We start from the raw sequence: 13,552 nt of genomic DNA on the forward strand, positions 1-13,552 counted from the left end.
AAGAAAAACAAAATCAAGACTTTGGAGTGGCCTAGTCAAAGTCCTGACCTGAATCCAATTGAGATGCTATGGCATGACCTTAAAAAGGCGGTTCATGCTAGAAAACCCTCAAATAAAGCTGAATTACAACAATTTTGCAAAGATGAGTGGGCCAAAATTCCTCCAGAGCGCTGTAAAAGACTCATTGCAAGTTATCGCAAACGCTTGATTGCAGTTATTGCTGCTAAGGGTGGCCCAACCAGTTATTAGGTTCAGGGGGCAATTACTTTTTCACACAGGGCCATGTAGGTTTGGATTTTTTTTTCTCCCTAAATAATAAAAACCATCATTTAAAAACTGCATTTTGTGTTTACTTGTGTTATATTTGACTAATGGTTAAATGTGTTTGATGATCAGAAACATTTTGTGTGACAAACATGCAAAAGAATAAGAAATCAGGAAGGGGGCAAATAGTTTTTCACACCACTGTACATGAATGTCAATATTTATTAATATGGCAATAATAACAAATCATTTAATGAGAAGATAATAAACAGAGCATCAGAAAACAGTAAATCAGATAAACTGCTTCCATAAATCTAATAGAAAATTGTTTGGAGTTAAGAATCATCAAATGCTTCCTATTAAATGTTTTTTTAATGATGTATACTTTGTAATGTCACACACGTGCAATTAGGGGTCAGCCAACAGGCCTGACAGAGCGCAAAAAGACACAGGATGGGAGTACAGGACAGCATATTAATGCCTTTCTCTCTTCCTTACCAGAAAACCCAAAGATCCGAAGTCCAAATGTACGTAAAAGGATTTTCTGAAGGCGACCTCCCGACAACAAAGCCTAACGCACTTCCGCGCCAACTTACCGTCCTCCCGTGATGACTTCATTTCTGGTCCCTCACTGATGTCCTCACTTCCGGCTCTGATGATGACGTCACCTCCGTCCCACTCCGTTTACGTCACCCTCATTTCCTCTGCATCTGTAATACTTCCAGTTCCCACTCCATAAAACCTCCCACTGTCAACTATTCATTTCTTTGGGCAGTTCCCATGCAATTGACCTGTGGTTCAGTGCTGCCTGAGCTTCACACAGTATACGGGGACAGATCCCCAACCCTTAATCTGTTCTTTTGGGTTTTCTGTACTTCACACTAAGATATATCTATGTAAGCCTTGGTGCTTTGGGAAAGTTCAAACCTAAAACTTTTAGATTTTTAAATTAAAAAAATTATATATCAATTAGCCCTGACCCCCAAACATCTTTTTTGATTGTACATTTTGATTTTTTTTTTGTAGTTCTGAATTTAAAAATGTACACAAAACAAAATGTTGGATTTTTTATGGAACATACACAAAAAGCATTTGCACAGTTATATAAGTCATTTGTCAGAATGGGAATCAGTATAGCGTGGCATGATGGGGCAGTGGTGGCACTGCTGCATCACGACATGGAGATGACACCTCAGGTGCTCCCTGTGTGAAGTTTTCATGTTTTCCTCATGTCCGTGTGGCTTTCCTCTCATAGACAGGCAGGTTAGGTGAACCAGCATTGCTATATGCACCTGTGTATTTCACCCTGTGATGGACTGCCACCCTGTACAGATGTCATTCCTGCCTTGTGCTCGATGACTGCTAGGACAGGCTCCAGCTGCCCCACAACTCTGCCCTGGATTAGCAGCTGGGGAAAATTGATGGATGGACTCAGTATAGAACTAAAAGAGAGTTTTGTCAACAGAATACTGTATATATTTTTGCCACATTTTTAAAAAAATAATTTGTTGACCACAACTGTTTACTACAGAAAGTTGAGCATGACTCACACGCCCCTCATTAGTGTAAGAGTTCCGAGTCTTGTGTAGTACAGATGGTTTGCTTTTACCCTTCCCCTCTTTTTTTTTCTGTTTTGATTCATGGCCTGTTCCCTGTCCTCAGATTCTTTCCAGCACGCAGACCCTGCCCTGTGTTTGTGTCAAACACACACACACACTCCCTCTGAGAGGAAGTGTTTCCAATCTCCGGTTTCAGCTTAAAGCTCAGTGAAGTCCGTTACTTTGTAAACTGAAAGAAGACCTGTTTGGAAAGCTTGGAAGTTTTTCCTCCCCTGAGACACGGGGCTTCGATCTCAGGTGCAATGTCATTTCTTGCAGGGGTTTTGTGTCTGCTTCTGCTTCAGTTCTTGGTGCCCACTGCTCAAGGTAAGTGACCGGATACTCTTACCGAGGTTGTCCAAGGATCCATTTAATGATAGTGACCGATAGGAATTTTACAGAAGTACGAGAAAAAAACGTTATGTGAATAACATTGGCTTATTAAGTATTGTCAAAATATTTCTACTTAAATATGAATTGCTGAAGGAAAGAAAGGATTGGACAAAGTGTGCAACCATCATTTAGACTTGTGGCTCGTTGTTTCTGTAGTAGTAACGGTATGTTAGTTGCGCATGAAGTCTGTTTGGATTGCTGTGTTGACTTACTTGTTTTGGGCAGAGATAAAAGCTTTCAAACTACCTTGAAACTAGTAATCAATAAGTCAATCTATACCTATAACAGTTATGTGATAAAAAAAGCCATAAAGTTCAAGTACAGGAAATGTTATGGGCTTATATTAACAGTTAGTCACAAGGTGAAACTGATGAAATTAATTTTTGGGGTCACAATTTATGGTAAGACAAGCACTTGAACCTACCACCCAGTGGGCTTCATCATCATAATCAGAAGACTGCCTACAATCACATTTCTGTTATCAAAACTAACACATGTGTTTAAATGTTACATTAATGCTTTTTAAATCACTTGCTTCAGAGTTTGTCGTATGTTTTATGTTTGGGCAGTTTATGATTTGCTTCACACAATTTGAAAACTTATTCTGTGGGTATACACTATGTGATCAGCCAACATTAGTATAAAACAAAAAATCACTTTAGGCTACCTTCAGTGATACGTTTAAAGGCTTTGATTCCTAGTGGAATATTTGACATTACTAATTACTCGAGCTGAAGTTTTAAAATGATCACCTATTGTGAGGCTTGTCAGAGAGATGTTTTACGTATTAATGGCACAAAGGGTTTATAGGATATAGGTGGGTACTCTACAGCACCGTTTGCCAAGTTCAGTCCTGGAGCCTCACTGTGGCTACAGGCTTTCATTCTAACCAGTTTCAAACATAAACAGTTCAGCCTTACTTCTAAATGATCTAATTGCTTAATTATTTTTTTTGCATTCAGAAATATGTGCTAGTATATTTGCAACTAAACAAAATTCAGAGGTTTCACAAATCAGTAGGTCACTCTTATGTCTTATTAGTCTTATTATTTACCTGGCTTTCATTCTGTATTTAGGAAATGCTCCAGGATGATATTTGCATTGTGGTGGATGGTCAGGGCCCTTACTCAGCTGGGACGCCCTGGTTATAGAAGCACCGGGGGAGAGAGTACTTCCAGGACAGTTTCTCCCCCAGCCCGCTTGGTTTCCAGCAGGGCCACGGGTCATGAACATAGAATCTCAACCCCATTGGGGCCCATGGACACTGTCAGGGTGCGTATGGACATTTGCAAGGCCCTATTTGGCATCACTTCCACCATACCCAGAAGTGCTGCCGGAAGAAGCTCATTGGGCACCTGGAGTCTTTCCAGGTGCCCTATAATAAGGGGCCCAGTCACCAGTATCCAATGGCCAGAGTTGGGAGGGAGAGGACAAAGCCTGTTGTGGAGGACTGAAGGTGAAGCGACTGTGTTGGCCTGTCTGTGTTGAGGTTAGGGTGGCTGTACCCACCTGGGCATCACAACATATAGAAGAAATTTCTCTGTCATAGATTTGAACACTTAATTTTCATTTTAATTTCAATTCACCTTTTTTTTCTCTGGAGTTCGCTCCTTAAATTGTATCCAAATACTGATATGGGTGCAAATGACAAATAATGTTAAAGCAGAGCCAATACTTCAATGTTGCATTTATTTGTTTGCTAATTAGTAACAAAAGGCTTAACTAAGTGGCTCTCAAGTTCAGTTCTGCAGACCATCGTAACTGTATGTGTTCATCCCAACAATCTCCTTCAGTTAGCTGGAGTCCTGTCTTTATCAAACAAGCAGTTATTTCCCAGTTTCTGCCTTTTTTGTGTCAATCAAGAAATTACAAACTGGGTTTGCTAAATTTCTACAAGATTCTAAATTGGCCCTAGTGTGTGCTTGGTGTGTGGGTGTGTTTGTGTGTGTCCTGCGGTGGGTTGGCACGTGCGTTTGACATGAATTGTTTTTTTTCTCGCTTTTTAAGATTTTGCTGTTTTTAGTTTCTGGTTATTTAAGCTTTTTCTTATTAATTCACTCGCAAGACAATTTTACACTGCAGTATTCAGTGTCATTTGCACCCGTGCCTGTACTGCTCATCACTAATCATCAGTATTTGAATACAATACATGGAACACACTCTACAGAAAAAGTGAATTTAAAAGAATATGGTAAAAGAAAGTTAACATTTAAAGATATGGCAAAATGGCAATTTTAAAATTTTGTTTACATGTAAATATCTTCTACTTCTTCTTTCAACTGCTCCCGTTAGGGTTGCCACAGTGGATCATCTTCTTCCATATCTTTCTGTCCTCTGCATCTTCTTCTGTTACACCCATCACCTGCATGTGCTCTCTCACCACATCCATAAACTTTCGCTTAGGCCTTCCTCTTTTCCTCTTCCCTGGCAGCTCTATCCTTAGCATCTTTCTCCCAATATACTCAGCATCTCTCCACTGTACAAGTCCAAACCAACTCAATCTCACCTCTCTGATTTTGTCTCCCAACCGTCCAACTTGAGTTGACCCTCTAATGTATTCATTTCTAATCCTATCCATCCTCGTCACACCCAGTGCAAATCTTAGCATCTTTAACTCTGCAATCTCCAGCTCTGTCTCCTGCTTTCTGGTCAGTGCCACCGTCTCCAACCCACATAACATACTGTCACATATTTCTGAATGCAACATAAGAGAAGAAAAAGACTAATTAAACAATGAGATCATTTAGAAGTAAGACTGAACCATTCATTTGTGAAACTGGTTGGAATGAAAACCCACAGTCACAATGGACTAAACTTGGGAACATCTGGATTTGACAAATGACAAGAGACCATTCAGTCAATCAAGCCGGTTTGTTTAGCTAATAGATACGATGTCCCAAAATCTCATCCAAATTACCTCTTAAAGGTTGTGAAGGTTTCTGCTTCAACCCCATGTCTCTGTAGTTTGTTCCAGAGCCCTACAACTCTTTGTGTAAGAAGTGCCGTTTGGCTTCAGTCTTAAACGCACTACCCCTTCATTTCCACTGAAGTCCTCGAGAACGTGATTCACCCTAAAGCTGAAAGAATGTTGCTGGTCGACTTTATCAATTCTTTTGAGGATTTTAAACACCTGGATTAGTCTCCTCTATTTGAGACTATACAGGTTTAATTCTCTGAGTCTGTCCCAGGATGCACCTGGTTGCTGATCTCTGCACAGCTTCAAATGCTGCTGTGTCTTTCTTGTAGAGTGGTGACCAGAACTGCACACAGTACTTCAGAAGTGGTCTTAATAGTGCATTATATACTTTGAGCATAATGTTCTTTGGCTTATATTGAACAGTTTTTATAATAAACTTAATATTTTATTTACCTTTTAAATTGTTTCTGTCAATGAAAATCTTGTGTCAACACAAACCCCTAAATCCTTTTCACAGGTTGCTTCTTGTATGACAGTGTCTCCCATCTTGTATTTATAATTGATGTCCTTTTGCCCACATGCAGCACTTTGTACTTTTCTACATGAAACTGCATTTTCTGAGTTCCAGGTCTGAAGCTTGTACTGGTCTTTTTGAATTCTTTTTGCTGCCTCCTCAGTTTCTGCCATCCCTTCAATTTTAGTGTCATCTGCAAATCCACATGTTTACTAACTATACCAGAATCGATGTCATTAATATCAATATTACATTTATATTTTTATTCTTAATCAAACAAATAAAACAGTTAAATCCCAAAGTTAAAGTTAAATTTGAATTAGTTAACATAGTTACCATGTTTTGATTAAATATTGAAGAAACATAATTGCTGCTATTGTATATTTGCAGACTTGCTTAATCAAGTCAGCTTACAGGACTGGAGCACATTACCATCATTAATATATCATTTTTACAGAGCTGAAGTGCGTTTCTCAGACTCACACCATAAGTCAAAGGTGGGGACGGACCCTGTGACCTTGTGGTTCAAATTCAAGTGTCTTTATCAATGCACCATACTGCCTCAAGTTCTCATTACAATAAATAATTCTCTAAAGAATTGAACTGAAACCACCAGCTGGTTGAAAGCTGTCAAAAAAGAAAGAATAACTTGTTAAATCTAAAGCAATAAAGACTTTTATATGGCACCTTTCTTTGCAATTTCCTTCCCAAAGAAAATTACAAAGACATTATTAAATTACATGTTCCGAGCTAAACTTCTACTATAAGTCAGTAAATAGAACTTTATCTGTAATAATTGAAAGTCACATTCACTAACCCATGATACAATGTAACAGTTTTTAATTGTCAGCTTTATTTCATGACACACTTTTTAACATTTGGATTTTCACATGCATTGAATCCCTAAGTGTTATAATCAGAGCTCAATAATCAAGCACTGAGGTACCGTAGTGTGAATATGCCTCCTCAAAGAGGTGCTCTGTTTCCTATTTCATTCACTTATCACACTGCTAGGCCAAAGTCAGTTCTTTTTGTGATGGACAACCTCTTTAAATGTCTTGGTGGTGTACTTGATTAACCAAACAAACATTGAAAGCAAACATTTCAAAACATGCAATCACATATTAGCTTACAGTGAGAGGGATTTGTAATTAAAGGGAAATTCTAATGTCTTTAATTGTAGTACTAGGTGTTGTACCATGTTAGCCATTGTGGATCTAGTGAGACGTCAAGCAAAATGACACCTTTTATTGGATAACTGAACAAATTACAATATGCAAGCTTTCGAGGCAACTCAGGCCCTTTCTTCAGGCAAGATGTAATCAAGATTATAAGATTGCAAGATTGTAGTCAAGACATTGCCCGAAGAAACTTGCATATATTGTAATCTTTCTAGATTGCCGATAAAAGGTGTCATTTTGCTTGACTTCTCATTAATGTCTTTAATTTGAATGCAAATTAATTCCCTTCAGTGTTCTGCCACTGTATCAGTAGCTGCTTGTCTACAAATCACACTTTGGTAACACAATTACTAATTCCTTTCATTTTTTTGAACATTTTTGCTGTATAGCAGGTTCAGCTTAAGCTTACGCTCTTACAGATAATGGTTCTGAAATAATGTGTGATTCCTTCGAGAACCTTTGTTTGACAAAGAAGCATTTCATTCTGGGAAGGGTGCTTTGCATATGAAGTTGGTTCTTTTGGCTTTGAAAGAGTTCCTAACATGTGGACACAAACAAATCTAAATATATATATATATATTATGTATATATGTATATATACATAAGGGTGGCATGGTGTTCACAGTAAGGAGACACGGGTTTGCTTCCTGGGTCCCCCCTTCATGGAGTTTGCATGTTCTCCCCATGTCTGCGTGGGTTTCCTCCGGGCGCTCCGGTTTCCTCCCACAGTCCAAAGATATGCAGGTTAGGTGCATTGGCGATCCTAAATTGTCCCTAGTGTGTGCTTGGTGTGTGGGTGTGTGTGTGTGTGTCCTGTGGTGGGGTGGTGCCCTGCCCGGGATTGGTTCCTGCCTTGCTCCCTGTGTCGGCTGGGATTGGCTCCAGCAGACCCCCCTGACTCTGTGTTCGGATTCAGCGGGTTGGAAAATGGATGGATGGAAGGATATATATATAAAAACAGAAGCTGGTTGGAACAAAAACCTGCAACCACAGGGGGTCCCCAGGACTGAGTTTGGGAAGCAGTGCCTTAGGAGAAATAGTTTTAGAAAAGAAAATTGAGAATTTGGTTTGAAAAGCATGTAATATTTTGTGAGATCTCTTTCTAGTCTTGCTTTAAACTCATTTAACACTTGATATTTTTTACTTATTGTTTGACCGATGCCTTTATTCAAGGTGAATTACAACATCTGAGATATGATCGGTTCCATTTCTTTTTTCCAATTGGAGTACAGGCAGTTAAAGTGACTTACTTGTGCTCACACAGTGCCAGTAACAGGATTTGAGCCTACAAGCTCAGGGTTTGAGGTCTAAAGTCTTAGCCACTACACTCACTGCCTGCCTTTGTGTTCAGAATGAGCATGATCTAATTGAAGCAGAGCAATATTAATTGGAGCAACCTATAGTATTATTCAGAATCAAAGACTATAGTATTGTAATAATAGTAAAGTGTTTTATTACCATAAACAACTGTCCGTAAACTTCACCCTATATTATTGAGCACACAATGCAAATACTTTCAAATTGCATAAAAATTTCAAGACCCTATTTAGAAAATCTGAGCCCATTGTGTGACTTTGCTAAAACTCAATAGACACTTGTGAGAACGCCGGGGTATTTTTTTTCTCAGGAGAGAAATCTGAGAAACACGAAACAAAAGAAAATGTCTCCATTGTATTTCTTTCTGACGTCATTGTTGTTTAGGAGAAATAAGAAAGATATTAAGTAGTTCCTTTTTTTTCATTTGTTTTATTCCTATAAGCTGTTACACACCTAAATAAATAAAAAAAAATTTCTGAAACTTTCATATGGATTGTTCTTTTAGGAACCAAAAAATGGTTCCTATATGGCATCTCTTTGAAAAACCACTCTAATATCTATATTTTTAAGTGTGTAGACAGGCAGTCTTGGGTACCAGACAGGAACCAACCCTGGATAGTCACCAGTCCAACACAGGGCACACTCAGGCAAACAGTCACACTCATACATTAGAACTTAAAGCTGCCACAAAAGCTAAAATTTACATTTGTTGAATGTGGAGAACAAGTGGAAAAACCAACAAAAGCATTGAAATAATGTAGCATTGCACAGTTCATTGAATATGTAGAATAGAAATCAAAAACGGATTCCTGAAGTTACTTATGAAAAATAGCATTAGGTCCTCCTTGTTGATAAATAAGTGTGTCTTTCTGAAAAAAGGAAGGAATAAAATCCTATCCTGCTGTTTTTTCAACACTACAGTCTAAACAGTCTTAACTCCAAGGACTGGATGCCATTGAATATTAGTGCAATTCACGGATGTAGGACACTTTAGTAAGGTCTAACTGCAGCGCTTACCTACTTTTATTTATTTATTTTTACATTTTATTGAATTTTTGTTAAAAGCAAATAACATTCCATACAAGCAGGTCACATTTTACAAAACTAAGTTCAGACCTACTGAACCAAAGAACAAACCTACTTTTAAAGTATAGGAAGGTCAAGTGACTTGATAAGTGATCCATGACAAGTACACTGGCATATGAACCTGATGGTTTTGGCTTTCTATCGAACTTCCAGGCCATGCTGCGAACAGTTCACTACAACACTCACACATTAAAGGTTCTTTAGACTCCAGTAATATATAAACAGAAGATTTTTATTTTGCAAATAAGATTTTGGAGCACATGATACAAGCAGGTTACTACTGCATTATAGTGTAGGTTGTGCTAACAGTCCTTTGTTAGATTTAGGATACAGCTGATAACATGTTAATCCTCTTTAATAAAACCCCTGTGTGCGTCCAGTGTCCGTGTGTGTGTGTCTTCTGGTGAAGTGCGCATGCGCGGGGCACGGTGCGATACTTCAAAGCAGATGCTTCAAAGGCTGCCTGACGCGTCACACAAGACAGAGAAGGCGGGAACTATAAAATATCACGTGGCCGATCCAATCGGATTTCAGTAAATGAGGTGAGACCTAAAACATAAAACACGAAAAATTCAATCGGGCACTGAGACGCGGAGACCAACTTCCCCATTGTTGTGCAAGTGTTCACTCTGTGGATGTCAGAGTTGCGATTAAGAAGCTTGGCCCGGTAAAGTGTAAAGTGTCAGTCGTTGAAGGGATTTTCCTAAATATACAAATTAACATAATATTACAATACGATGACTTTTATAAGTAGATTTATTTTTACGCACATTACATCAGTTGCTGGGGAGAATCTGCTGATTGGCCACTGTTGTGACAGAAAATTAAACGCATATTACGGAGAGCAAAGCCAGTATTACTGTCAGAGAAAATTACAGGCATTTTGCGGAAAAAATTTAATGAGGTAAAAGGTCCCTTGCCATTTAATATAGGCTGTTCCTACTAATGTTTAAGGACTACTGTTCTAGCGCCCGTTATTGTAACGGGCATAATGTCTAGTCTAATATAAATAGGTCCATACATGGGACATTAGACCATCCTGTCTTAAATTACACAGAAAGATACCTGATGCTTCCTTCAGAAGATCAGGGGCTAGTTTAAGAATCTGCATACTTAAAGCAGTTACACAAAAGGCAATAATAAGTGGAAATCTTAAAGAAGTAAAAATGTTTTCTACTACACACCCAACAATTGAAGTTCATCAGCAACATTTAATCTGAAATGTTAACAACAAGTGAAATCTCAAAATATTGAATTCAGCATTAATCAAGTTTTACTTTTATAGCACCTTTCAAATCATGAGTCAAATTCACTGAGAAGCTGCTTTGTGAAATTTTAACAGAGACACTCTGCCTAAGCTACTGGATCTTTAAAACTATGGACACAGTGGATAGGTGAACAAAGAATTAGAGAATCAATGTGGAGGTGACAAGTTGACAAGACCTTCCTCTTCTAATTGACTCTTAGGTGACATAGTGGTTGTACTGTTTCCACACCCCTCCAATGACCGAGATTCGATTCTGAGCATGGTCATTGGTACAGTATGTACTTATTGTTCAAGGGGTCTACATGTGCTTTTCTGATGCCACCAAACTAAGTTTTACATTTGTGGGATGGTTCCGTCAATTAATCTGCATCTCTTAATTGAACCCAGTGAGTAGACTGGTAATAAACATTTGCAGGGTTGTTCCCATCTGCAAGAATACATTTTAGGATCCCAATCTTATAGCTTAAAAAGTGACGGTACAGTATGAGTGGACATTCCTTCATTCCTAACTGCTGCTTCTGCTCTAAAGCACAAGCAAACCACAATGTCATAAGCAGACTGGTAAATTCAACACGGTCCTGGTGTGGAGTGCTAGCATTGACCACTGAGATTTTGTGACAAAGAAGCTGAGATGTTTGTTACACTGTGATAAATGGGGTGTTTTTTTGTGTTCTTCATACTACACAGTCACATATAAACTTACAATGAGTGGAATGTGTTGTTTTGCTCAGTGGAATGCTGGAAAAAAGCAATCATCCACCTGCGGCATTTCAACCATTCCATTAAAGCACACGCACATGTCCTCCACATCCCTACCCCCAATTTCATATCACGGCCCAGCTTCCTGGCTGCTCTTCCTGCCCAGCCTGCCGCTGCCGGACACTTCCTGCTTTCCTTACTAACTCACTTCCTGTTGCTTTCCTCCTGTAAGGGAGGCAGGAATCCCATGTCTGCCAGCCGTGTAGAGCATTGTGTTCTAGACAATACAATAACGTATAATCGCTTACTCACGTGGGGTTATGTGTGCTTTTAAACAATACGTGGCCTTAAATGGGGTAATATGTGTAAAGTTACAAGGTCTTAGAAAACACAATGCACAGCCAAAGAGGCGGGGCTATGGAGTCTAAAGTACATCATTGGTTGGGAGAAGAAAATCTAGCAATGTGGAATGTGAACTCTATGCTGATTCAAAATCTCTGTTTCATTTCCAGGTGTTCGGTGTGACAAGAACTGTCTTAATGGTGGTCAGTGTGTCGTGAGTACAAACATCGCTACCTGCCAGTGAGTACCAGTAGTCCATTCCCTTTGAGCTTCATTTGGTATCCTTGAGTTGATGCGGCCTTACACTTCACTGTTTGTTTTCAAACAATTGTATTTTAATTTAAGGCAAATGGAGGTGGGCATGATGGCACAATGGTCAGCACTTTCAGCTCAGAAGACATTTGTTGAGTGTGGGCATCTTTTCCATTTTTTTCCTTCTGTCATAAACACTATTTTTTCGGGTCTGATCCTTTTTTTTTCTTGTAGTTCGATCACACCTAGATTATAATCATACCCCACTCTTTGTCTTCCTTTTAATTTCCTATCTACAATATAAATCTCCTCTATTATTTCATATCATTCTATTCTTTTCCTCTTGCTCCTTCTCCTTCTCCTCATCCTCCTGCATTTAGGAATTGTTCCCTTATGTTTTCCTAGTGGATTTCTTTTAGTTAGAACATTAGAAACATTGATAGCTATTCAGTCTACCAAAGCTCACCAGTCCTATCTACCAAACCCATCCAAATAACAGTTTCTACAGTCCTTTAAGTCCTATTGTGCACTGCACTACTTGATAGTTTATTCTTTGTGTCTATGGTTCTCTTTGTGATGAATAACTTCCTAACTTTTGTGTGATATTTGACCTTAACAAGTTTCCACCTGCCTCTGTTTGTGATGAAGAGCTCATCTTAAAGTAAAAGACTGGATCCATAATTTTAACTTCAATCATGTCACCTCTCAATCTTTGTTTACTTAGTTTTGCAGAGTCAGATGCAATTGTTGGCGGCATGGTGGCACAGTGGTAGCACTGCTGCCTCGCAGTAAGGAGACCTGGGTTCGCTTCCTGGGTCCTCCCTGCATGGAGTTTGCATGTTCTCCCCATGTCTGCATGGATTTCCTCCCACAGTCCAAAGACATGCAGGTTAGGTGTATTGACGATTCTAAATTGTCCCTAGTGTGTGCTTGGTGTGTCTGTGTGTGTGTGTGTGTGTGTGTACCCTGCGGTGGGCTAGCGCCCTGCCCGGGGTTTGTTTCCTGCCTTGTACCCAGTGTTGGCTGGGATTGGCTCCAGCAGACCCCCATGACCCTGTAGTTAGGGGTTATATAGCGGGTTGGATAATGGATGGATGGATGGATAATGGATGGATGGATGGATGGATGGAGATGCAATTCTTAGACAAGAACACAAATCTAGGGGCACCTTGTTAAAATGTTTGTATTGAACAGCAGCAAAACTTTCCCCTGAAGAGACTCTTCCCACTGATAACAATCAATCCCGATTTCCTCCAGGTTGTCCCCTGTTGACATTGCAGTGTCCTATTTCTCCTTATGTTTTAGACAAAGTAAGTAAAATAGCAATGGAAAGACAAAGAGAAGAGCAACAAAGTGAAGAAAAGACTCAACACTAAGATAAAATAGGATGGTAAAATTGCAGACGTTAGTTACAGTATATATATACTACATCTTAAAAACACTGCAACCATATTCAGGTATGGCATGTTTGCATTTCCAGTCAGACAGTGATGTTAAACTTACTTTAGTCATTCATTTGGACATGCAGTCAGAACTCTAATGCTTTGCAGCCTCCTCTGTGGTTCTGCTGGAGTGGTGTCTGTGTCGCTACAGTTCCTGTTTCACGTGTACTACTGACTAAAAAATTACATCTCCTGTGGCTCTTCTTCAACAACTCACTTAACACTGGGTGTGATGGCACACCATTTAGTCCATCCATCCATCCATTATCTTAAGCCACTT

At 39.2% G+C, this 13,552-nt stretch overlaps 1 protein-coding gene across 1 annotated transcript in view; it reads left to right on the top strand.

Annotated features, from left to right (window-relative positions):
• Nucleotides 1-1,989: 1,989 nt before the first annotated feature.
• Nucleotides 1,990-13,552, top strand: part of LOC114651648 (neurogenic locus notch homolog protein 1-like) — a 62,466-nt gene continuing 50,903 nt past the window's right edge. Inside the window, exons 1-2 of the mRNA XM_028801483.2 lie at nt 1,990-2,189; nt 11,749-11,818. Of these exons, the coding sequence (XP_028657316.2) occupies nt 2,126-2,189; nt 11,749-11,818 (134 nt within the window). The 5' untranslated portion in view covers nt 1,990-2,125. The remainder of the gene's footprint in view (nt 2,190-11,748; nt 11,819-13,552) is intronic.

Source organism: Erpetoichthys calabaricus, chromosome 1, assembly GCF_900747795.2.
Source record: "Erpetoichthys calabaricus chromosome 1, fErpCal1.3, whole genome shotgun sequence".
Taxonomy (NCBI): Eukaryota; Metazoa; Chordata; class Cladistia; order Polypteriformes; family Polypteridae; genus Erpetoichthys; species Erpetoichthys calabaricus.